Source organism: Mytilus edulis, chromosome 11 (assembly GCF_963676685.1).
Source record: "Mytilus edulis chromosome 11, xbMytEdul2.2, whole genome shotgun sequence".
NCBI lineage: Eukaryota > Metazoa > Mollusca > Bivalvia > Mytilida > Mytilidae > Mytilus > Mytilus edulis.
In genome coordinates this window covers 64,830,695-64,858,385 of record NC_092354.1, presented here as the reverse complement: position 1 = coordinate 64,858,385, position 27,691 = coordinate 64,830,695, and the positions used below count along the sequence as shown (strand labels likewise).

The following is a 27,691-nucleotide window of genomic DNA, read 5'->3' as shown; positions in this document are numbered from 1 at the left end:
GCAGTGACCAATCAGTCTAGTTATTACCCAAATCTCAGATATTCAATTTTATTCTTAAACTGTGTATCTCTATAAAGAAACTATCTGATTTATCGCATTATATATATTAAAATTATTTTAAGTATAAGTACCCAACATATGTGCTTTAGAATAAATTTGTTCAACTAAGCCGGTTGAGGCGAGATAACTCTTTTAGTAAACCCATTGATCGGTGGACGTATTACTGCTAAAATATTGCGTTTTTATGATGATTTAAATATATATGTATATAACATGGATAATACAATAAAAGAAGTGATATCTTCAAAAACAAATCTCTCTGCAGCTGAGGGGATATTATGGAAGGATAACAGCACCATTATAACAAAGCTATTACAAAAGGAAAACTATGATTGTCCAAGATTCAAACGTATTAACAAAGACTTATGCCTTCTTAGCTAGTTCACTTAAATGGACCTTTAGGTTGTGGAAAAGGGGGGGGATTCTGATGAGTGTGTATAGACTCACTCAAGTGGCAAGATTAAGGGGTTATGATCGTTTCCCGTAATTGTACGTCGGATCATATTAGGTTTTTACTTTCCTGCGGTACCGCAGGAAGTTCTGTTGAGACCATCTCATGTCTACCCTGAGTGGCCGGTTCTGAATTGGTACCAGTTCGAGCTTGACTGTTTTATGATACATAGTATGGCCTATGTAATCAGTGTGCATATAGAGTTTTATGTTAATCTTTACTCCCCTGAAACCAGGGGGTGATGCGAATAAGACCCGACGTATTTGGGGATCATAACCCTCGTTCTCTTTAGACTGAACCTTGAGGAACTTGAGCATCCATTGCTACCAATGGTGCACAGATTTGTCAGTTAAATCAATCATGTCGGCATTCTGTAATCATGTCAGACCTCGTCATTCTAAGTGAACTGTGGCCGTTATTTCCACATTAGATATTTGTTTGTTATGTTTTTGCCTGAAACTTGATTCTTTGATTAATACGGTTTATCTCATTTATAAGATAAACCAATTTAATTAAAGAGAAATGATTACTGCCTCATTCGGATCCGGTTCTGTTTCCTGCACATCAACGTCACATGACTCGTCAGCATTACATTGCACTAGCCAATTTTGTAGATATGTAAAAGTTTCAAAAACCCACCCACCTCCCCTTGCAATCTGCCATCTAATAACAATTCTTGTGTCTGCTGCTGTTTTATTTATCTTTTCAGAATGACCAGAACAGGCCGGATCTATAACTTTTTGGACAAAAAAGAGGAGACAAACAAGCCGATGGATTTGCTAGCTGAATCATACTTTCGAGAACTATATATGTCCATGCTAATTTTCATGAATGGCTACCACCTTTATCTAAATATTCAGACACCAGCAGTGTGAAAACGGAAGTATCATTACCTGCTATTAGTTCTTCGCCTGGAATGCATTAAACTTTTGACTTTATTTGGATAAAAATCATGCAGCATTTATTTTGATTACTTGATTCTAATTGTTCATTATTTTGTAATAAAATCGTTCGTCACAGTCAAAAAGGATGTCGGGTTCTGGCAAGATTAAGGGGTTATGATCGTTTCCCGTAATTGTACGTCGGATCATATTAGGTTTTTACTTTCCTGCGGTACCGCAGGAAGTTCTGTTGAGACCATCTCATGTCTACCCTGAGTGGCCGGTTCTGAATTGGTACCAGTTCGAGCTTGACTGTTTTATGATACATAGTATGGCCTATGTAATCAGTGTGCATATAGAGTTTTATGTTAATCTTTACTCCCCTGAAACCAGGGGGTGATGCGAATAAGACCCGACGTATTTGGGGATCATAACCCTCGTTCTCTTTAGGCTGAACCTTGAGGAACTTGAGCATCCATTGCTACCAATGGTGCACAGATTTGTCAGTTAAATCAATCATGTCGGCATTCTGTAATCATGTCAGACCTCGTCATTCTAAGTGAACTGTGGCCGTTATTTCCACATTAGATATTTGTTTGTTATGTTTTTGCCTGAAACTTGATTCTTTGATTAAAAAATAAACTGACAGCGCAATGGCTATAAGTGAAACCGTCAAATAGACAAATAATAGTAAACAAGACTGAAAATATATAACTAACGACTAAGTAACACGAACCCCACCAGGACTGGGGTGATTTCATGTGCTCCGGAAGGGTAAGCAGATCCTGCTCCACATGTGGCACCCCTCATGTTGCTCATTTTATTACAAAACCGGTAAGTAGTCTCATTCGGCACGTCTCATTCGTGAAAAGGGAAGGGGGTTGTTATTACGACATAAAGAACATGTCCGATATTATCTCGAAAACTGTTATTCCATAACGGTCAACCAACTCGTGATGGCGTCCGTAAAATTTACGACACAAAATATACTCTTAGTCCCAGGTTTATTGTGTCTGCCAATTTCATATTTTTTTCATTTTAAATAAATAAATTTGTATACATATTATGCATAAATATGACTAAACCGGCTTTCAGAACAAAGTCCGTACTCTGAGTCCGTTCCAGGTTTCAGTACGAACAGCAAAACTGTCAGTTTTAACCTTTTTACAAATCGATACATACGGATTGACTTTTTAATGAACCAAATACTAACCTGTCTATTTATATCACCGATACACAACCATTTCCCCTTGTCTTTAGAGACAACCCATTTAGAGTGGTCTTTAGATGTTGGAAATTCTATGTTCTTGCCGGGAAACCTCATTGTATTGACATTGTAAACCTGTAATTGTACACAATCCTTTAAATTTCGTTTCAACATGTTCAACAAATGTGAATTTGAAAAAAGAAAAAAAAAAGACTTGATAAAAGACTGAGAAAAAACTAAGCAACAAAAAAGTAATCTATCGAGTTTCCTTCATATAATATACATGTTAAACTATAAACCGACTAACTCTGAGAATTTAATCATTCAATTTTGATTTAAGTGTTTACTCTGGACAGTCTGTTGATATGTGTCTGATCTGTTTCACATTTGACGATTGATGTATATGTGATGACTGGATACAACGTTGTATTAATCTTACTTAATATACTATCAACGAAATTATCATTCTATAATTGTTGCTTTTTTGTATGCATATTCTACAAAATTTCTGACTCTCTATCTAAGGCACCACATACTCTATGCTGTATACAGCAGTTAGAAGACTGTCTCAAGCTAGTTTATTTTCGTCTCTAACCATGTATGCCTTTACTTTGTGTTATACAGACATGAAAGAGCAGTTAGAAGGCAGTTTGTCTAACAGTATGTTATATGTCTTTATAGAACAGTATGAATAAACTCATCATAGATACCAGGACTTAGTTTTGTATATACACCAGACGCGCGTTTCGTCTACAAAAGACTCACCAGTGACGCTCGAATCCAAAAAAGTTAAAAAGAAGACCGACTATCTACATTTGTATTTCCATGACTGAACTTATAACTTGTATATAACAGCTTATCTCGAGGTATTTTAGTCAATATTAGTGAATGCACTTATTGTGTAATGTATATGTCCGTTTGGAGGCAGTTTATCTTACTATCTATACATTACTGCACATACCTTGTACTGAATAGAGCAATTTGAAGGCAGTTTATCTCCCGCCGTTTTGTGTGTCGCTATCCATGACTGCACTAGTAAGTCCTGTCGAAGTTCATTTGACAATAAGCCATCATATAAATCATTCCCGAACTTTCCATACTTCGAAAAACTCAAAAAACCCACGCCTTCTTTTGTTGGCAGTTTTATTACGTCATACCATGGTGGCTTTTGGACATGCAGCTGTCTTGTACCTTTGTCTACACTAAAAAGTCTTAATATTGGATAGTCTTTGTTGAACATTGCAGGAAATCCAACATCGTATATATACGGAAAAATGTATCTGAACACCGTTCCTGTGAATATAATATAATATGAACTATTAAAAAATTATAGTAAAAAGATTTTTGAAATAGTGTATAGATTGAAACACAGACGTCTGAAACAATAATCATGACTAAAGAATATCTGAACACAACTAATATGAACAAAAATAACTAAAACTTAATGGTTGGTAATGGATTCATAACAATAAGCCAAAATCCCATCAACAATAATAAAAAAATAGACATTTGAGGGTAAATATTAAGATTCCAACAAATGACAATTGTTTATGCATTACCGTACAGCAAACAGCATACAATAATATATCTGTAGACAAAATTAGGGAAGACAGATAGCTTAACTTCAAAGGAATAAAGATATCTTAACAAATTTACAAATGAGTAAAGATATCTATCCACGATACAAATACATAAAGATATCTGCACTCATTTACAAAAAACTAATAAATAAAGATATCTAAACACTTTAACAAAAAATTACACAATAAAGAAATATCTTACGAGACAGGTTAATAATCATATCTAAAAAAATAAAAAAATGTAAGATAAAGATATCTAAACATATTTCCACAAATGTAACGAATAAAGATATCTCTAACCACCAAAGTAAACTGGTTGATATTTTCATCTCGCAACAAAATGTACTAATGTATCCGAAGACAGTGTAAAGATATATGAAGTCAAATGTGAGACAAAATCTAAAAACACAGCGAGTGACGATATCTGAAGACAAACGTGAAACGATATCTGAAGACAAAGCGAGTAACGATATCTGAAGACAAAGCGAGTAACGATATCTGAAGACAAAGCGAGTAACGATATCTGAAGACAAAGCGAGTGACGATATCTGAAGACAAACGTGAGACGATATCTGAAGACAAATGTGAGACGATATCTGAAGACAAACATGAGACGATATCTGAATACAAAAGTGAGTTACGATATCCGAAGACAAACGTGAGACGATATCTGAACACAAAGCGAGTTACGATATCTGAATACAAACGTGATACGATATATGAATACAAACGTGAGACGATATCTGAAGACAAACGTGATACGATATCTGAAGACAAACGTCAGGCGATATCTGAGGACAAAGCTAGTAACGATATCTGACGACAAACGTCAGACGATATCTGACGACAAACGTCAGACGATATCTGAAGACAAACGTGATACCATATCTGAAGACCAACGTGATACGATATCTGACGACAAAAGTGAGATAATATCTGAATACAAATAAGAGGCGATATCTTGAGACAAACGTGAGACGATATCTGAAGACAAAACGAGTGACGATATCTGAAGACAATTGTGGGACGTTATCTGAAGACAAACGTGAGACGATATCTGAAGACAAACGTGATATGATATCTGAAGACAAACTTGGGACGATATCTGACGAGAAACGTGAGACGATATCTGAAGACAAACGTGAGACGATATCTGAAGACAAACGTGATATGATATCTGAAGAAAAACGATGGACGATATCTGAAGACAAACGTGAGACGATATCTAAAGACAAAGCGATTTACGATATCTGAAGACAAACGTGAGACGATATCTGAATACAAAAGTGAGTTACGATATCCGAAGACAAACGTGAGACGATATCTGAACACAAAGCGAGTTACGATATCTGAATACAAACGTGATACGATATATGAATACAAACGTGAGACGATATCTGAAGACAAATGTGATTCCATATCTGAAGACAAACGTCAGGCGATATCTGAGGACAAAGCTTGTAACGATATCTGACGACAAACGTCAGACGATATCTGACGACAAACGTCAGACGATATCTGACGACAAACGTCAGACGATATCTGACGACAAACGTCAGACGATATCTGAAGACAAACGTGATACCATATCTGAAGACCAACGTGATACGATATCTGACGACAAACGTGAGATAATATCTGAATACAAATAAGAGGCGATATCTTGAGACAAACGTGAGACGATATCTGAAGACAAAGCGAGTAACGATATCTGACGACAAACGAGAGACGATATCTGAAGACAAAGCGAGTAACGATATCTGAAGACAAAGCGAGTGACGATATATGAAGACAAACGTGAGACGATATCTGAAGACAAATGTGAGGCGATATCTGAAGACAAACATGAGACGATATCTGAATACAAAAGTGAGTTACGATATCCGAAGACAAACGTGAGACGATATCTGAACACAAAGCGAGTTACGATATCTGAATACAAACGTGATACGATATATGAATACAAACGTGAGACGATATCTGAAGACAAACGTGATACGATATCTGAAGACAAACGTCAGGCGATATCTGAGGACAAAGCTAGTAACGATATCTGACGACAAACGTCAGACGATATCTGACGACAAACGTCAGACGATATCTGACGACAAACGTCAGACGATATCTGACGACAAACGTCAGACGATATCTGACGACAAACGTCAGACGATATCTAAAGACAAACGTGATACCATATCTGAAGACTAACGTGATACGATATCTGACGACAAACATGAGCTAATATCTGAATACAAATAAGAGGCGATATCTTGAGACAAACGTGAGACGATATCTGAAGACAAAACGAGTGACGATATCAGAAGACAATTGTGGGACGTTAGCTGAAGACAAACGTGAGACGATATCTGAAGACAAACGAGATGTGATATCTGTAGACAAACTTGGGACGATATCTGAAGACAAACATGAGACGATATCTCAAGACAAACGTGAGACGATATCTCAAGACAAACGTGATATGATATCTGAAGACAAACGATTGACGATATCTGAAGACAAACGTGAGACGATATCTAAAGACAAAGCGATTTACGATATCTGAAGACAAACGTGAGACGATATATGAAGACAAAGCGAGTAACGATATCTGACGACAAACGTGAGGCGATATCTGAAGACAAAGCGAGTTAAGATATCTGAAGACAAACGTGAGACGATATCTGAATACAAAGCGAGTTATTATATCTGGAAACAAACGTGAGACGATATCTGAAGACAAAGCGAATAACGATATCTGACGACAAACGTGAGACGATTTCTTAAGACAAAGCGAGTTACGATATATGTAGCCAAACGTGGGACGATATCTGAAGAAAAAGAGAGTAACGATACATGAAAACAAACATGAGACGATATCTGAAGACAAAGCGGGTTACGATATCTGAATACAAAAGTGAGACGATATCTGAAGACAAACGTGCGACGATATCTGAAGACAAACGTGAGACGATATCTGAAGACAAAGCGAGTAACGATATCTGATGACAAACGAGAGACGATATCTGAAGACAAAGCGAGTTACGATATCTGAAGACAAACGTGGGACGATATTTGAAGACAAACGTGAGACGATATCTGAATTCATAGCGAGTTATTATATCTGGAAACAAACGTGAAACGATATCTGAAGACAAAGCGAGTAACGATTTCTGACGACAAACGTTAGACGATATCTGATGACAAAGCGAGTAACGATATATGTAGACAAACGTGGGACGATATCTGAAGACAAAGAGAGTTACGATACCTGAAGACAAACATGAGACGATATCTGGAGACAAACATGAGACGATATCTGAAGACAAAGCGAGTTACGATATCTGAATACAAACGTGAGACGATATCTGAAGACAACCGTGAGACGATATCTGAAGACAAAAATGAGACGATATCTGAAGACAAACATGAGACGATATCTGAAGACAAAGCGAGCTACGATATCTGAAGACAAACATGACTCGATATCCGAAGACAAACGTGAGACGATATCTGAAGACAATGCGAGTAATGATATCTGGAAACAAACGTGAGACGATATCTGAAGACAAAGCGAGTTACGATATCTGAAGACAAACGTCAGACTATATCTGAAGACAAACGTGAGATGACATCTAAATACAAATGTGAAGCGATATCTGGAGACAAATATGAGACGATATCTGAAGACAAATGTGAGACGATATCCGAAGACAAACTTGAGACGATATCTGAAGACAAAGCGAGTTACGATATCTGGAAACAAACGTGAGACGATATCTGAAGACAAACGTGATACGATATCTGAAGACAAATGTGAGACGATATATGAAGACAAACGTGAGACTATATCTAGGACAAACGTGATACGATATCTGATGACAAACGTGAGACAATATCTGGAGAAAAATATGCTTACGATATAAAACAACAATACATGTGACGATATCTTGTATAATACATACGTGTTATGATATCTGAAGACAACACGTACGTGTTATGATATCGGAAGACAACTCGTTCGTGTTATGATATGGGAATAATATCTGGAGACAACACGTGGAAGATATATTAAAACAAAACGAGTAAAGATATACGTAGACAAACGTGAGACAATATCTAAAGACAACATATATGATGATATCTGTAGACAGTGCATGTGACGATAATTTATAATTACTAGAACACACCCGCAAAATCGCGGACATATACAGCTTGTAAACTGTTGTAGGATGAATTTTTGTAAAAGATATTATGACTGGAGAATTTCATATAAGGTATCAAAAGCCTGCTCCCTTTTTTCCAAAGTCCGTTATGTGCTTCCTTTCTGTTAAATTCAATTATTTTTCGTGTTTCTGGCCATATGCCACAATTATTCTTCCCCTTTGCATGCTACAATGCATTGTTTTGGTAAAAGTCAAATTAAATTAAAAATTTGCACCGCTTCAAACAGGAAATAAATGAAACTGCTAATAGACCATTATTATTCTAATAAAATGTGCTTCTAGGACAATCCATCAGTGCTTTTCTTTTTGAGAGCCCTATTAACATGCCAATGGTAGCATTTGAATCTCGTATAAATGACTAAGGCTCTTTTGAGGGGTGGTATGAGGGGCCCTGATCCCGAATTCCCGGGCTTAAAAACATGAAATACCGAGGTGCGTATTTTAACGAAATTCATACCCCGACATCCCGAAATAAAAAAAAAATGTTCCCGCATCCCGTAAAGATCAATCCCGAAATCCCGAGCTTAAAAACACCCGATCCCGACGTCCCGAATAAGTCCTGCCTCCCTCTTATCTCTACCCTACTTTCATTTTGGCCAAATCACTACTTTCACTATCAACAATACATTTTTATGCCCCATTTATGGGATTTATGTTTTCTAGTCTGTTCGTCCGTTCGTTCGTTTGTCCGTCCTTCTGTCCGGTTTCAGGTTAAAGTTTTCACTTTCAACAATAAAGTATGCCCCATTTATGGGAATTATGTTTTCTAGTCTGTTCGTCCGTTCGTTCGTTCGTCCGTCTGTCTGTCCCGCTTCAGGTTAAAGTTTTTGTCGAGGTAGTTTTTGATGAAGTTGTAGTCCAACCAACTCGAAACTTAGTAAATATGTTCCCTATGATATGATCTTTAAAATTTTTATGCCAAATTAGAGATTTTACCCCATTTCACGGTCCACTAAACATAGTAAATAATAGTGCCGATGTGGCATCCGTATACTATGGACACATTCTTGTTTCCACATGTTTTTCTTATTTCAATATATATGCAACTGGTATGACCCCCTAGATAGTAAATATTTCAGAAAAAAGTAGACAGAATACAGAGAGTCTCTGTATATTATAGTACTGTAATATAATCGTAGTTTACAGGTGGATAAACGCGAAAACATAATTGTCTCTAAGGAGGTATAATAGTTGTGGTTCTTGCGATATAAAAAGCATGATATGGAGGACGCTCTGATTGGCTTATTTATTTTTCATTTTTGTAATCTATCATACGATTGGTTGTTCTTGTGTGTGTTTAAAACCGGAAGTCTTATCTATGACAAAAGTCAGTCTAATAACGGAAACAATATCCGGACACCTATTTTGTCGTTTTTCTCCCAAAATAACTCAATCTGAATAATCATAAGAATGGATGACAAATGCGACTATGCATGTTACCTAAAGAACACAGAGGCATGATGATTAGTTTATTGTGGAAGGAAGAGAAGCGACACAAAAAATTAGGTCTTCTCGTTTAATATTTACTAGAACACACCGGCGAAATCGCGGGCATTTAGAGCTTGGTTGAAAGTATGTAAACTGTTGTAAGGAGAATATTTGTAAAATATTTCATGTCTGGAGAATTTCAGAAAAGGTATCAAAATTCATAGGTACTTGGAAACCGTTTAAGCCCTCTCCCTTGCTTCCAAAGTCTGTTATTATTTTTTTTCTGTTAAATTCCATTATTTTAGCGTTTTTGTATACTATGAACATACATATACTATAATTAAAGTGTATTTACTATCAACTATCAAATTCAAGTTTCTTCTCCTAGGCGATCACTGCTTTATTATATAGAGAGTCTATATCAACGCGACTGATCAATGATAATTATTGTCCTGTCCCCGAGTACTCTAATGAAATTTATGTGCAAGTTAAAATCCGGAAGTCCTGTTTGACCTAAAAGCAAAATCGTGGGCATTTTAAGCTTGGTTGAAAGTATGTTAACTATTTTAGGATGAATTTTTGTAAAAGATTTTAAGAAATGATAGGATAGGTACATGGAGACAGGACAATATTTTTAAGCCCTCTCTCTTTTTTTTCATAGTCCGTTATTATTTAGTTTTCTGTTATATTCCATTATTTTCGCGTTTCTGTATACTATGCTGTATACTATGAACATACGTATCTATATTATAAATATTAAAGTGTATTTAATTTTCTATTAACTATTAATTCTAAGTTTCTTCTCCATGGCGATCACTGCTATAGTTTATAGACAGTCTCTATATATTATAGTAATATATTAATCCTAGTATACATGCAGTTAAACGCGAAAATAATTGTCCTGTCCCCGGCCGAGTACTTATGAAAATTAAGTGCAAGTTTAAGCCGAGGTATAATAGTAGTGGTTTTTACGATCTAAAAACCACGATACGGACAACGCCCTGATTGGCTTATTTTTTTTTGTTATCTATCATACGATTGGTTCTCAATGTTAAAACCGGAAGTTATATCTGACTTAAAAGTCGGTTTGAATACGGAATCAATATCCGGAATGGATGACAAATGCGACTATGCACGGTACCTATAGGACATAGAGGCATAACGATTAATTTATTGTGGGAGGAAGAGAAGCGACACACACAATGAGGTCTTCTCGTTTAATAGTATAGATAATAATTATAATTACACTTTACATTTTAAATTATATACTGCTAACCTGTACGATTAAAGATCCCGTAGTCCAAAGATATACACAGGAAAGTCTGTCCATTTTTCGAGGCTGTTTCTTGCCATTTGTAGCCATCAGACCTCAATGGCGGGAACTGTGGTGCGCTATGTATCATCCAAAATCCACCTGATTGTTCAAATCCCAAAACTCCTGAAAAAATTACTTGTTAAATTTAAGTGCGCTATATTAAGTGTATTTAGAAAATAACCGTTATAAGCTATACCTTAGCTGCAACTATGATTTCTGATAAAATTTACATAAAAGGAGGTTTTGAAATATGTCATGTCAAATGTTTGTTATCAGAGTTATACAAATTAAAATACAATTACCTATAAAAGATCAGTTTGAATGAAGCATATTAAGAACATAAGCCCTTGTTTACCTTTCGCATGTCCTCTTGGGTTGGCACCAGTTCCATTGGCTGGTGTGTGATCGCTATACATAAAATAGCCAACTTCTGTCTGAAAATAGACAAACCACTCAAATTCGTGTATTTTGTTTTTTTGCGTATTATGAAAGGAAATGACTTATGGGACCAGTGAGTCCTATAGAATTACTGACCAGCATTTTATACCACTAGATTAAAAATAAGTAGTTTAATTTCGATAACTCTATCAAAACTTAATAAAATAAAAATAAAAAGTTACATGCATTCAAAGTTTAACCCTATTACTTTAAATAAACCACGGGAGAATATGAATGTCCATGAACATCGTCCTGGCGATAACAAGTATTCTTGAACGGTTAAATACACTTTTGAAAATACAAATACATGTAGCTCTTCAACTGTAACGTTCTTTTAAATCCTTGAACATCATTGGTATTCTTAAAGCGCTATTTTCATTTGATATTTGAATTAATTAATCTCACTGTTCTACAATTATTTTTTTTTTTTATGAAATAGAGAATGGAAATAGGGAATCTATCAAACAGACAACAACCCGACCAAAGAGTAAAAAAATCAACCGAAGACCACCAATTAATGCAATGGGTCTTTAATTCAGCGAGAAAATCCCGCACCCTGTGGCGGACTTCGGCTGTCCCCTGAACAACAAAGTTCACTAGTTCAGTAAAAATGAACGTCATACTATACTCCTAAACATATATATAAATAAATAAACATATTAGACTAACAAAAACCAGAGGCTCCCGACTTTGGACAGGCACAAAAAACATGTTTAGTAAGATCTCAACCCTCCCCTGTATGACTTTAAAGACGTAACACAGTCATTCCCAAAAAATGGGTACAATTACAAAATTTCAGTGTCGCCGGCAAATAACCACAAAATGCCAGCTTAACATATGTCACAGATAATCTTTTTTCTGTTCTAAGTGATTAATATGTATACTAAAATAAAATTATATTCTTTTGTGATGTATATCGTAAATATATTTGTGTGATTTTCTATTCAATATACGGAAATCACACGAATTCCGAATGTCGCCAAGAAAAACTCCAAATATCGGTGTGAATTAAAATACTTTATTTCATCTAAATCATGATTAGATTTGCTTTTTTTATTTGACACTATATTGATTTTTATCCACAAAAATATTTTAGAATCAAAAGTTATAATATACACTTTGATTTACCCATTAAACCAATGTCGCCGATAAACGTATAACCTACCGTAACGTATCTTTAGGTACAGTCAAAACATATTTATATGATTGGAAATCATGCCCAATGTGACTTTAAGCAAAGTTGATACATCAAATTTTAAAATCCTGCCTTTAACTTTTATTGCAATGAAACGAAAAATAAAAAAAAATCTTCTCTTTCTCTTTTTTTCGATTGTCGCATATAAGAATCCAACCTACGTAACGCGTATTTTGGAACGCACTAACCAAGAACAAATCAAAATGATGATTATTTCATTGAAAGCACCCATAAAGCTTCTCAATAATCAGTTTTGAGAAAGCAACTCAACAATATTGTTACATATTTCCATGTATAATGTAAATAAAACTAACCTCCGTTTAAATAACCTCCGTGGCGCAGTTATTTACAGTTAAGTTGTCAGACTTTTTTATCAGTATCAGCGGCTGCCGACACTGCCGAAAGTCTTTTTTGTAGCAGACATCATTTATTATAAAGAAAACAGACAAACAAAATACAGATTTGAGAAAAAAAATGTTGTTTTGAGAAAGGTAGTTTAACTTGTTTTTCCCTATTATGTGATCAACATTATAACGTTTAATAAACGTTATATCAGCCATTTTCTTAGATTTAAAATAGTCTACAACACAACTTGTGTAATTACGACGACAATCATAACTTTAACAGCGGTTTATGGCAAACATTTTCAAGATTATTTAGGACTCATCAATGTAACGGAGGTTATGCAAATTAAAAAAATCTAAAGATGCATGTAAACACGATCATACCAATTGAAATTCTTGTACATTGTTATAGATACCAAATCAGTTCATCAATTATCACTATTAAAAATCAAAAGGTGATGTCAATCATAGACGACATCATTGATTTACGTTACGGAGGATAGAAATTTAAGGAAAAAACGTTTTTTTTCTCTAAAAGGACTTTACTCTTTTTAGATAACGATTTACTAAGAAAAATGTTTAATTCTGTTGTCTTGTTTGTCATTTAATTCCAATATTTACATTCATTTATATGTTTGCTGTTGGTAAGAACTGGAATTGTTCGTTATGGAGGTTTTAAATGTCGTTACGGAGGATAGAAATTTTCGAAATGAAACTATTTTGACTCCAAAACTTCATAGTTGAGTATAATACATACATTATGGTGTGAAGGAAGATGACATTATCTGTATAGAGCTAATAAAATTAAGTTGAACAGTATTCGGTTTAGGTAAAACATATTTTTGAGTGAAAGTTCATAAATCGTTACGGAGATTTTGACAAGAACAAGTCCATTTGACTAAAAGAAACATATAACTTGATAGAAAACAGTTTTTTAGTTTGTAATGTCAATAAATTGTTTAGAAAAGCTAGCATTAAAGAGTTAAGTATTACTATGTATCAGCATTCAGATACTGGTTTGATATCAACCTCCGTAACAAAGATGGGGGTGGGGATTGATACAAGCATAAAAAATACATACAAGTGATTCAAAACATAAATCATAGGGTTTTTCCTGGAAAGCTGTATTATGAAACTAAAATATTATACAGCATAACATTTCATTAGTTTAAATTTATTACTAAATAAGTTGTGCAAACTACTTATTTGAATTATTTTTTAAACACTATATTAATTCAGACCTTAAATTTGGTATTTGCTTTCAATATATACAGAATAATACGTATAAATCAGTTTGCTATGGTGGTAAATGTAACCCATTTTACATGAGCCTGGATTTAAATCTTGTGTTTTTCTCTAATGCAATTTTTAAGATGACTTTATACAACACTAACCTCCGATACGTTCATACTTACCTTGTCTTACAAAAAATGCTAAAACTAGAAAACAACTAAAATGGTGTAAGTAAAAATTAAAAAAATGACAGACTAGATATAGACACAGAAGAAAACAACACTCTCTCTCTGCTCAGTTGAAATTTATTTTTTAACAGTGTCTACATTCGAATTGTACCCATTTTTTGGGAATGACTGAACACTACGTAGAATGTGCCAAATTGAATTGAAATTACCTTGTTATTGTAGATTTGATCGAGTGTATAAAACAAGGCATCACTCTTCACATCTAATCCTCTGTCAGAAGGTGTCAGTTCAGGATTATTATTATCCATGTAATAGAATCCCGTCCCAGCTTGGAAATTAGGATCGGGATGACTTCCCAACTTAGGTATCTTGTACACTATGAACCTTGAAATATATATAAAAAAAAATAAAAATTTGATGAATGCATATTCAATACCAGACAACCAGAGAGGCGAAATATACCAAAGGGATAAACTTATAAGCCAAACACGAACTGACAATGCCATGACAAAAAGCGAATATAAGACTAACAACTGTGTAAAAAACACAACATATACAACTCAAAACTGAGCAACACTAACCCTACCAGAAACTTGGATATTCTCCGTTTCTTCGCAAAGAGTAATCGGATCCTGCTCCAAATGTTGCACCCGTCGTTAACACGTTTATGCGTCTTTGTATTATACCGATATGTTGAGCTTGATTGTACATGTGATTTTAATGAAAGGTTACCAGACTATTCAGGTTTTTCTACACTTAGACATAGATTACCTCTAAGTAAGTCGTATACTATTTAGCAACACTTATAAGAATTTCGGTTTTGAATGCTTTTCCATTTCATATTCGTTGGCTTTCGAACACCTGATAATCTGGGCACAATTGCTGTAGATAATGAAAACGAAATACCTCTCGAGTACAAAATTATACACCTATAAGAAATATATGTAAATATATGTAAATATCTATAAATGGTTAGACTTAATCTATAGGTTGAAAATCATGATCTGTATTTTATGTATAGGAAAAGAAAAAAACTACACAAACAAACAAACAAACAAATTGATTTTGTCTATATTAGACACCCCAAAAGTGGATAAACAAGTTTACACAGAATGAGAACTGAAAATTTGCTATACATGCATATGTAAGATAATATTAAATTTTAAATGTTATCACGTGACTTAAGTCTTACCAATCTACTGGTTTATTAGTCTGCGATCTGCACTGCATACAGAAAACAGTATGAACAAACATACACAGAAACACAAACACAAACATCCTTCATTAAATGTACACTAAAGTCATCGATCAGAATACCATTATCACCTGACTTTAAAGTACATCATCCATTTTATACAGGAACTAATTCACATGTGATGTTTTAATATGACTTCCTCGTTTTTAGTCATTGACGAAATTACAAATAAATCATTTCCTTGTGTAAATGTGAAAAAGGTTTTTCACTCGTTAATAGTTATAGTCTGTACTTACCTCTTTCAAATTTTAAAGAGAAGAGTCTGTCGACTTAAGATAAGGGAAGTTTTCTCACTAATTAAATTTGAGCTGATACTAACTATTATTTTTCAAATCTCCAGGATACACTGAGCCAATGAAATCATCTCAAACGTCTCCTCCCCCTTTTATGGGAAAAATTGATTGATATATAGGGAATCACTGCATTATCAATGGAGCTTGCCCCCCTTAGGGTGACGTCCGTTTTGTTGTGTTGGATGTGTAAATACGCAGCCACGTTAGGCTTACAATTTATGTGCCACGCTTAATACTTTACCATTTTCGTAATTATAGGTGGGATGTTGTAAAGCACCATTTCTGCCCCTGTACAAAAAAAAACCCTCCTTTTCATAAGCGTATTTCGCGGTCTTCGCCATGCTCTACCAATTATGTAGTAAATAAATTTGTAGTTGTTTCGGTAGTCTTTTCTCGCCCGGAATATTCATGAAATATTTGCTTCTGGGCGTTAAGCAAACACCAATCAAAGTCGTTAAAAATGACGCAAAACAAAAGTGTCGGACAAAAAGCAAAAGAGTCTAACAAAAAGCAAAAGTGTCGCTAACAAAAAGCAACGGACAAAAAGCAAAATTATCGGACAAAAAACAAATAGCGTAAAAAAGCACCGTATCAGACGTGTTATAGGGGGAAACACCAAATATACCACTTTTGAATTAGTATACCGTTAAACACGTTATGTTTAATTTGTTTATAATAATAAGAGGTACCGAGATGAAACGGTGCATAAACTATCAAATTACGTTTTACACCTTTTTAAACTGAAATTGATAGTTATTTGTTATATTTTGAACCCTTAAAGTATTTAATGTATATATTCAAAAGATTGTTCTATTATTGTTTAAAACTATTAAAGAGGAGTTTTCAATCTGTCATTGTGTGTGTTCTAAATATTTTGAAAAATTAGGATTCACGAATATTCTAGTGTTTTGTTTCGTTTAAATAAGTTTTGTGTTTCGATTTGACGACAAACTTCATCTGGATTCAGTTTTATGTTTCAATAGACGAAATACTGAACTAAATCAGTTAATTTTTTGATTTATATTAGATTTTCAATTCGTCTAAAGGTCAAACAAGTACATTAAGTTTATTTTCATGCGCAGAAACCCCCATGATGATGGAACAATAATGTGTTTCGCCATGAGAGAAGGACTATTGGACTTACTGTTCTTCGAAGATTAAACAAACACAATGTTATAGTTAGGACCGATTTGTTTAAGAATCAATGTGATATAATTCGCTCAGAGTTCATGATATAAATGGATGAAACATTGGTTGAAGTTGGAGGACATGATAACGAGATATTCCTGGACCTTTCTAAAAGAGAAAGATTAGAGTATAAATGTTCTATTTGGTAAGATCCCTAATTAGACCTACTATAAACACGATTATATAAAAACGAAAGGAAGAGACTAGCAAATATTTTTATTGTTTCATGTAATTAACGAAACGAGTCTTGGCGAGATAATACTTGTTAAGAATTGTATCCGTTTGTTTGAGTAAATATATAATAACGACAATTTATTGGATAAAATGTGCATGTTTGTATGTCAAATATTATATATCCGCAGTATTCGTTTCACTTGCAGGGTAAAAACAAGAAAGTTTTTTTTTTATTTCACTAGGTATCAAATTGTTTGGAGTAATTACAATAAGTCTCAACAATTTGGCCTTAGGACTATCAACATAAAATCTTATTACATTGTAGTAAGGCAGACGAGATATTTCTGCGTATACACTTTTGTATTTTTGTTTTAAAAAATAGCCTTACTTTAAAAAAAATTTGAACATTTTGTTTATTTTCAGTCGATTAATTTTGAATCAACCACAGCAATGTTGTAACGGACATTTATATTGCTTGTCATGCGTCAAAGAATGGACTAAACGAGGAAACAAAACATGCCCTACCTGTGGAGCACAGGCTACGTACAGTGATAATACTGATTTGAGAAACATAATAGAGAGCAAATATGTACGATGCGAGTCTTCTATGTGTGCATGGAAAGGTAGACTTGAAAGGCTAAAGCATCATGTTGCCGATTCCCACCATTCGTCAGAATCAAGCGTTAGTACCGAGAGAGACTCGTTTTCAACGGACGATCTAATAGAGTATCACAAAGTAGCTAACGAAGTTCACAAAATACATCACTTGAAAAAGGAGGTTGTCCAACGAAGGATAAAGAAAATGGAGAAGATTAAGAGACAAAATGTGTTAGATAGACAAAGCGCACAAACGTTACCCCCGTTAACATGTTTAGAATCCAACACTTCTCGTTCCGACTATTACCGACCACTTACGGATATTAACGACAGAAAAATGGACAAATTGCCTGTGATTGCATTGCAACAGGAACATCATAACAGAGGCAGCTTCTATCAAAAACTGGAAGATATTGAAAATGTAAAGCAGAAAAAAAGGTCAGAATTATTATTATTATATATTATGATTAGATACAATCGGGTATTAGAAAAAAATACTTTTAAATCATTCGCTGAACTTACAAAATATAAAAAAGAAGATGTGGTCCGATTGCCAATGAAACAACTCTCCGCAAAATACCAAATGACACCGAAGTTAACAATTGTAGTCACCGTGAGGCCTTCAACATTGGGCAAAGTCCATATCGCATATTCAGCTATAAAAGGCCCCGAAAGGACAAATGTAAAACAATTCAAACGAGAAAACTAACGGCATTAGTTATGTACATAAAATTAACGAAAAACAAACATGTCATACATCAAAGTATTTTTCTTCTTTTTGTTTGGGGGTCTTGATTGGGGTCTCTCATGACTTTATTTTGAATTGTTTTCGACCTCTTTCTCTTTTCATTTTTTTCATTTTGCTTATAATTCTCTATTCTTTATATTTGATCACCTCGTTTTTCTCTATGCGACATTTCAATATTTTGCAATGTTTTAAGCCTTTTTCTGATCACCTCATTTTTCTCTGTTCGAAATTTCTTTATTTTTCTCTATTCTTTTCTTTTTTTCCCATTTATTCAGCACATTTTGCCCATTATTCTCGTTGCTGTAAATCCAATCCAGATTGTTTTGAATGTTACAATTGTTCAAATGGTATTCCTTTGAGTGATTATATCACTGGAATATAGATTTTCTCAGACGATTGGCATTACTTGTTCCGTGCATAACGTTCAGGGTAGCAAATGACAAAAGACAGTCTACAACACACAACATGTACAACTAAAGACTGAACGACACGAACCACATACACGAAAAATAAATCCTGCTCCACATGTGACATTCGTTGTCTTACTTTTATAAATAAAGTCTCTATCTCAGAGTCATGATTTTTTTCTATAAGTTGTTATTGGCGTTGTACTAACGGTCAATTACTGGGCACTCATAGATTTGTACTTAGCGTAGTTTCTCTTGTGGGGATGTACCCTGTACCCTGCCACGTCCGGTCTGTGTTTTTGTAAGACGAATTTCTACTTTGTAGTCATCTGATGACTTAAGTTTTTTTCAACTGACTTTTATAGTCTGTTTTCCTGTTGTTCTGTCACACCACTGTCCCAGGTCCGGTGGCCGTCAGACTAGTATAACACCGCGACATTCTTTATGTGCTTTTCCCAAGTCAGTAGGTCCGAGACCACAATTGTCAAATATAGTCCAAAGTGTTGACAGTGGGCTACTTGCCATTAATTTTGATACCCTTTCCAAATTTTATTTCTCCATGCCTCAAATTGCAAGTAGGGGGGGGGGGGGTGTTGAAATTACACTGTAAAAAAATTTGGGTCCAGAAATTTAAAGGAAAGTAGTGATTTGGTCCAGCTGAAAAAGGTTTACAAATAGCATTTCGAAAGATTTCAAGACGCCCTAAACATAAAATTGTTCATATTTTGAGTTAGATCCGATGAAGTTTTCTATAATTTTTATATAATTTGTCCAAAAAGTAGTACAACACACTGTTAAAGTTTCTTTGAGAAAGCGCAGGTGTGATTTTTTTATTTTCATCTATGTTCTAAAAGAAATGCACTATGAAATAATTGTGGTCTCGGACCAGAAGCCTGTATTTCAATGGTTGTCGTTTGTTGATATATATCATATTTGTTTTTTCGTTCATTATTTTGTACATAGATCAGGTCGTTAGTTTTCTCCTTTCAATTGGTTTACATTTGTCATTTGGGCGCATTTTATAACTGACGATGTGTTATGGGTTTTGCACATTGTTGAATGTCGTACGTTGACCTAAATTTGTTTTAATTTCTATGTCACCTGGTCTCTTGTGAAGAGTTGTCTCATAGGCCATCATACTACTTCATCGGTTATCACATAGTGAATCGACTGGAAATATGTACTGTTGATTGGCTAGAGATTAAGTGCATATAGAGGAACTCGGCAAAAGTTCCCTTAACGTTTTGCGACATTCACACAAAACTTTCAGATAAAAGTATTTAAATTGTGTATACTCCTATACATAAAGATATACTGTAACTAATAATCAAACAACCTTATATTACACATTTCAGGGAAATTACACGAAAAAAACTGGAACAAATCGAAAGTCGAAAAGTGGCAGAAAGGCACAGTTTATATAGAAAAATTCATGATATTGAACAAAAACAACAGGAAAATAGATATAATTCTGAACAAAGAATTTTGCAAATAGAGAGAAAAATGAGGGAGGAAAAGGATGCCTTTCAAAGAAAACTTTCCGCAAAAGAAAGGAAAAACAAAGACGGACACGCAACATGGCAAAGACATATAAGTGTAATCAAGGTCAAAATGAAAAATGACAAAATGACCCCTCATAATATGAAAAGTACTATCAAACCTTAATAAAACATTGTGTATAGAGCGAATTATCGCCCTTTAACTACGGTCTAGTGGTGAATATCTCTGATGAATAAAATAAAAAAAAAAACTACGTTTTAAAAAAGAAAAATTGTTTTACGGATGAATCTGTCCTCAGAAAATGTCATGGTTCTTCGATATTGTATGTAATGCAATATCAAATTATTTTCAATTATTATTTATAACAAATTAAATAATGACGTAAGGTATTGACTTCTTCTTTGCGTTTTCAATTTTAGATACATTGCCGATTATCGACTAAATTATTTTTCGTTTTATGTTCAGCAGCAAATAGTTCATACATACTTTGGACGGGAATTCAATCGTTAACAATCAATCTTGATTTCTACAAACTGGGTCACCCGAAATGAGGGTTAGGGAATTGCTTTTGAAATACAAGAGTATCGATATTTTAGTTAGAGTCGGCATTTTGCCCTGTGTAAGGTCATCTGTGAGTTCATCAAAGTGTGTGTTACATTTGTACAACGGTTCTCTCTCTCTATATGTATATGTTGTTTTGAATTGTGAAAAACTCTCTATACGAAGAAATCTGACCAATAGAGCTTTGTAGGTACATTTTTATTGTTATATTGCTAATGTTTGAAGGCCTCCCTTTCCCAGGCACCACATAGTTTTTAATCCAAATTAAAACAAAATCATGCTTTAATTAGATAGTAGACTAAATTCATTAAATTATATTGATGTCAATATTCAGGAATACAGATTTAATAAAGATACAATTCTATCATGTCTATAGGCTGCCGCAAAACAGTGTTCTGTAAATACCATATATATAAAAAGCACTACATCCGAGACCAAATGATATATAAGAATAGGAACTATAGGTCACCGTAACCTTTTTTGGTGGCTTCTCATCTTGCTCGATATTCTTTGCGAAAAATTATCTTTTCGATTTATTTTTGAATGAATTCTCGTCCATAATCGTGTAATACTTGCCAGTTGCCATCATGCAACTCTTGGTCTCTTGCAAAGCTGAATAGAATGGTAACATAAACAAAAGCGAAATGCTAAAAAAATAAAAAGGTGACGGATGTACTTTTGAAGTCAATTATAAGACTTAGTGCTTTTTTGTTTAAAAGCTACTTTCTACAAATACAAAATATTTAGTTTCAAATTGCTTTAATTGCAGAAAACATCTGTGTTTTTTAATTTTACTATAATTGTCTTTTTGACTAAGGAAAGTTATTGGTTTTTGTAATTATACCCTATTTTTGAAAGATCGATACTGTAATTCATTATTCATGCATTTCAATTATACATGGAATTATGTTGCTTATGTTTCTAAACGTATGACAAAATTTAATTACTCTAGTTTTGTGTTGTATATTTTCACTATCAACAAATCTAATCAAAGACTATATAGACATGGACTTGATTTAAGACGTAAGTACCTGTTATTTATGATGAAACTATATTTTTTTCTACTTGTGTCCCGAGTTTAATTTTTATTCTTCTTTGTTGGTATTGTTTTAGATGATCAAAATTCATAAACTTAATATTTAATTCAGAATGCATTCGAATTAAAAATTTGAAAGGAGTAGGTCCGGTAAGGGCCGATTTTGGCCTCAAATTTCAGGTTCATCTAACGAATGTTTTTGGATACTTTTTAAACACTTAAGTGTCTATTTCAATTAATTCGAATAGTTTATGTGAAAGATTTTAACTGATTTAGTCATTAAAAAATGGGTCTGATTCAAGCTTAAATATGAAAAATCTATCAAATATGCCAAAAAACGTCACTTTTCAGATGATTTTTTGCCAAAAATGAAAGTGGCCGCATCCGTGTTCATCCTCAACCTTTGTATATGTTTTGTATTATCATCAACTACAAATTACATTTCAATATTATGGATGAACACGAATGCGGTCACTTTCATCTTAGACGGAAACCGTCTAAAAATTAACCAAAATGCTTAAATTTTGAAGATTTCAGTAATTTAGCATGACTTAATGATGCTAGTACGCGATATGTGTGCATTGTATTGTCAAAAACAGCTCATATTTATGTAGCAGAAGCATTTTACTTTCCAAAATATAGCTTAAAGATTACATTTTCACAATTTTGTAAAACTCCTATATTTTGGGGCCAAAAAGGGGTCTTACTGAACCTACTCCTTTATCAAATGTGTTTTGGAATAAAGAAAACACACTTTGAACAATCTCTTTCTTTTGAAATCTGGTACGATACAAGTTATTCGGCTACCTATATAACATGTTATATACTGTTGGCTTTCTGCCCAGTGGCAAATATTTCATGTATATTTAGGAAATCTTGAGGTAGACACGTGTATAGTATGTTAAAAAGTGTAGATACAATCCCCCCCCCCCCGTAAACAACAAATAACATCAGGCAAATTGATTTGAAAACAAACCATACAGACAATACAGAAAACTTATTGCCTTGTTAAATAAAACGAATCCTATCTTAAAGAATGTATCGAAGTTATTAACAAGTAACTTTTTATTTTCCAGAGAATACACATTATATTAACCGAATAATATGAAAGTCAATATGTAAACAAAATGGGCGATCAAAGAGAAACAAGAAACGTGGAAAAAGGAAAGAAAGAAAAAGTACGTGACAAGGAAGATTTAATCGACGATATTACAAACCAATATAATAGAACTAATTCAACAAAAGCGAGTGAAGAGGAGCATACATCTGGACACCAACAAGAAAGACGAAATAACGAAAATACCAATGAGGGAAATGAGGAGTTGATGGATAACGTAAATGGAAAGAAAAATCAAGACAGAAACAATTTTGTAGATAGTGGCTCTGCCAAAGCAGTTCATCAAATGGCGGGAAGAAACGACGAAAATGTGAAAGTCAAAGATGAAGAAATTAAGGAATACATAAACGAGAAAGATAATCCAGACGGAAAGGAATCGATATATAGTAGCTCTGTAGTAGCAGCCTATGACGAACAAGAGAAAGACCCAAGTAATGAACGGAGCAAACTCATAAAAAGTCAACTTACAGAGACAAAGGAAATTATTCCTTCAAAACATGATGATCTAGAAAATACTGACACTGATAATACAATATTGTTGCCTTACACTTGGAAGCATGAACCATTTGAAAAAGAACCTAGTCGGACAGTGGGGACCATACGTAATCTTGAACCAATCACGACTCATATCCGAATGGAAGAAATTCAATGGCAGAGGCTATTAGAACGGAAGTTGACAAGAAAAAATGACGAAAGGGAACTAGAACAAAGTTATAGGGACGAAATTCAAACACAGATTAGAAAAATAGAGAAAAAGAAAAAGACTGATAATCTAATGCTTAAAAGAAGAATGGTTGAATTTGAGAAAAGACGAAGAGCTAACAATTTTGCTTTTTGTCGAATGCTACAAAGAAAGGATAAAGAATTCCAAATGGAAAATGATGCTTTACAACAAAGAATTCTTGAAATCGAGAAACAAAAACAGAAGAACGTTGAAAAATTGAAAAACAGAGTTAGTCACCTTGAACAGACGAAACAACGAGAACAGGAAGCATTTCTTCATCGCATGCAAGAGTTGGAACACAAAAGAGAAGAGGAGTTTGAAGCGTCACAGAAACGTTTTCAAGAAATTGAAAAACGCAAATATAACGAAAGAAGAGCATGGCTTTTACATGTTCAAAAGATAGAAGGACTAAAGAAGGAAGTTTTCAAGAGATCCGTCCAATGCTTAGACGGTGAAACCAGAACATCAGATACATTTGAACAGTCACGTGACCAAGAAGTATCACATCATCAAAACATCGTTAAGAATGTGAAGGACCAAGCAAGAGTCATGGAAACTGTTAGTAATCGAAACATACCACGTGCCACTGCCTTAACGCTTCCTAAAATACCAAAACGAGGTCTGATAGGTAAGGTTAAAACGGATGGAGCAAAATCAAGAAAGAGAAAGGAAAAGGATTATGGTAATTTAAGTGTTACAGCAACTGAGAAGTCTTTACATAGTGGAAGTATACAAGATAATTCAGAAGATATACGACAAAATGTTACAGTATCAAATTAAACTGAACTTACGTTTCTAGACCCTAGAGATTATCGTTAAACATTTTATACGTACATATAGTAATTACCAATAAACAAATTATGATGATTTGATGCATTTTTTTATGTACCCCTCATATCTTTTGATTTATATCAATGTTTGTTAGAGGAATGTAATTTTTATAATTAAACTATAATATACAATTAAGCCTGGCAAATGATATTTTATCGTGTGTTTTTCTATTTTGTGATGTAATGCTATTGTTTCTGAAAAAGGGAAAAGGTTTGGTACCATTCAAACGTTAAATCCAGCTGCAAATGTTTGCACCTGTCCTAAGTCAGGAATCTGATGTACAGTAGTTGTCGTTTGTTTATGTAATTTATACGTGTTTTTCGTTTCTCGTATTTTTTATATAGATTAGACCGTTGGTTTTCTCGTTTGAATGGTTTTACACTTGTAATTTTGGGGCCCTTTATAGCTTGTTGTTAGGGGTGAGCCAAGGATCTCGTGTTGAAGACCGTACATTGACCTATAATGGTTTACTTTTATAAATTGTTATTTGGATGGAGAGTTGTCTCATTGGCACTCACACCATATCTTCCTGTATCTAATAACAGAGTTTTCAGACATATATTGTCTCAATTAAGTCTTTTACCCTCTCTGATGGACATAGACGAAAAGGAGCAATACAAGAGCTGTAGGATTAACGTTAAGGGATGGCAACCACAATAAGACTTTTTTACGATAATACGTACATGTATCTATAATTAGTAAACTGTATTGAAAGCTGGGTAGTATACAACATATCATCATTAAATTAGTTGTATTCTGGTTTATGTTATTTATACTTAATTTTTTCGTGAAACGTTTAGTTAATGTTGTGTGTCATTTTTTCATTAATTTGGTCATTGTGTCTATTGAAAAGGATTTCCTCACTTGGTATCTTCTATCTTTTTTACATTGAGCAAAAAATAATTTTATTATTGTTTAACTTAATATGCATTATATACAATGATATTAAAGATGTACCGCATATGATCATATAGAGTTTATCACTAGTTTGTCAATACTGAAGTTGTGAGTTCGAATCTGGCACATTGCAGTTGTGTTCGACTCCAATTCTTAATTTGCTGGGATTGTGAATTTTCCTACCGACGTTTGTTGGATATCTCCGGGTACTCCGGCTTCCTCCACCATTAAAAAAAATAACCTCCACAAAATAGCACGGGGTTAACTGGGTCCTAGTCTCCAGCGGCTCTTTTGTCGTGTCCTGTAAAGAAGTGGTCTTTGACACCAATCAATCTATCCTAATTTTCTAACAGACATTCATACCAATTTTAATAAACTATAATATATTCTTGTGTGGAATTTGAAGAAGAACAAATAGGTAGTTTAACCATGTTGACCCATTTGTGTTACTATTGAACATATCGAGGCCAAGGAATCAAACATTTGGCAAAAAAAATATATGCAAACACAGTTCAGTAAAAGGTTATTACTAGTTATGTGTAGAATAATATATTTTATATATAGTCAAAGATACATATGCAAAACTTATCATCTTTTCTAGACTTAGATGAGGTGGAGCTAGATATATGCCACAGTCACGTGTCTTTTGTGTATTTTCACTTCTAGTTGTGTCTTTTGGTTTTTGTTTATTTAACACCCAAACTGAAAAAGCCAAAATTTGTTTTCAAATACAAGTGTGCGTTAACTAAATTTTTAATAGGCACCAGGCTTCAATTATTTTCAACCAGTCTACAAATGACCAGTGGCTCTCAAATAAAATGATTGAAAAAGGCAAAATATGCGAAGCTGAAAAAGCATTGTTTATTGCGTCTGTCATACATGTGAAAGGTTTAGTGCTCGAAAACTAGGTTCAATCCACTATTTTCTACATTTGAGAATGCCTGTACCAAGTCAGAAATATGACAGTTGTTGTCCATTCGTTTGATATGTTTTATCATTTGATTTTGTCATTGATGAGGGACTTTCCGTTTTGAATTTTCAGCGGGGTTCTGTAGTTTTGATTTTTTACTTTTTAGCAAAAAATTCGAAAGTTGCAGATATCATTTCGGAAACAAAAGCATATATTCCTTTATATCGACAAGGTTGGAATTAAACATACAACAACAATGTGGACCTTCAAAAGTAGAGATTATGTATTTTTTGCATAATACACGTATTTACTGTCTCTGCTCTAACGCCATCGTGCTACTCAATAAATAGAAAACCTTCAGACCAAATAAACCGACCCTTAGATAGTAAAATTACCGAAACACTAGTGATTTTTTTTTTAACCGCAGATAGTTGTGGTGCAACAGTAGACGGGCTGAAGTAGTTTAATTGCAAAAAATATGTTTATCACGATACACATTATTATAGAATAAAGGTTAGCTGGGATCTACGATATTGATAGTAACATACTAAATATTTCAAATCTGTCCGGGACCATCTTTTCTTTAAGGAGTTGGAGACTTAATATGATATACCGAAATAATGTTATGAATAAAGAAATACAGACCTAAATTCATTTAAATGATGCTGATCATGATACCGAAGCACGGGCTTGTTGGCAGGCGTTTTTGTTTAATTAGTGTTTTATCGTCCTCAATTATTGGTACTGACCAACTGGAAGCGAAAAACGTTCGATACGATTTCCATGAACACGAAACATTTCTTCAGAAGAACTCCTACAAGTTATAATGGAAACTTCAACTTTGGATAGCCGAAAATATACATCACGTGTCTGGACAGCATAACATAATTCAAACAAGATAAGCAGTCAC

General features: G+C 34.0%; 3 protein-coding genes across 4 annotated transcripts in view; 2 read left to right on the top strand and 1 right to left on the bottom strand.

The window, feature by feature from the left end:
* The window catches only part of LOC139496073 (plancitoxin-1-like), a 68,309-nt gene extending 52,361 nt beyond the window's left edge, over positions 1–15,948 (bottom strand). Inside the window, exons 1-6 of one of the 2 annotated variants that reach the window (XM_071284516.1) lie at positions 15,736–15,948; positions 14,753–14,927; positions 11,501–11,579; positions 11,107–11,268; positions 3,561–3,892; positions 2,606–2,734 (exon numbers count right to left, since the gene is read on the bottom strand). In XM_071284516.1, coding sequence (XP_071140617.1) covers positions 2,606–2,734; positions 3,561–3,892; positions 11,107–11,268; positions 11,501–11,579; positions 14,753–14,927; positions 15,736–15,821 — 963 coding nt within the window. In that variant the 5' untranslated portion in view covers positions 15,822–15,948. The remainder of the gene's footprint in view (positions 1–2,605; positions 2,735–3,560; positions 3,893–11,106; positions 11,269–11,500; positions 11,580–14,752; positions 14,928–15,735) is intronic. The other variant, XM_071284515.1, reaches the window with a different exon arrangement.
* A 920-nt stretch (positions 15,949–16,868) lies between these two features.
* Positions 16,869–21,094, top strand: LOC139494945 (TNF receptor-associated factor 3-like). Its single transcript, XM_071283071.1, has 3 exons — positions 16,869–17,424; positions 17,877–18,488; positions 20,561–21,094. Exons 1-3 carry the CDS (start codon positions 17,330–17,332, stop codon positions 20,868–20,870), a joined length of 1,017 nt encoding a protein of 338 aa, XP_071139172.1. The 5' UTR covers positions 16,869–17,329; the 3' UTR covers positions 20,871–21,094.
* A 1,101-nt stretch (positions 21,095–22,195) lies between these two features.
* On the top strand, positions 22,196–25,105 carry LOC139494944 (DNA ligase 1-like). The gene is made up of 2 exons (XM_071283070.1): positions 22,196–22,289; positions 23,379–25,105. The coding sequence occupies exon 2, from the start codon at positions 23,430–23,432 to the stop codon at positions 24,921–24,923; it is 1,494 nt and encodes a 497-aa protein (XP_071139171.1). The 5' UTR covers positions 22,196–22,289; positions 23,379–23,429; the 3' UTR covers positions 24,924–25,105.
* Positions 25,106–27,691: the final 2,586 nt, after the last annotated feature.

Coding starts and splice junctions, on each gene's coding strand:
- LOC139494945 (XM_071283071.1), top strand. CDS start 17,330: ATGGATGAAACATTGGTTGAAGTTGGAGGACATGATAACGAGATATTC. Junction 17,425..17,876: donor GAGTATAAATGTTCTATTTG/GTAAGATCCCTA, acceptor GTTTATTTTCAG/TCGATTAATTTTGAATCAAC. Junction 18,489..20,560: donor AATGTAAAGCAGAAAAAAAG/GTCAGAATTATT, acceptor TACACATTTCAG/GGAAATTACACGAAAAAAAC.
- LOC139494944 (XM_071283070.1), top strand. CDS start 23,430: ATGGGCGATCAAAGAGAAACAAGAAACGTGGAAAAAGGAAAGAAAGAA.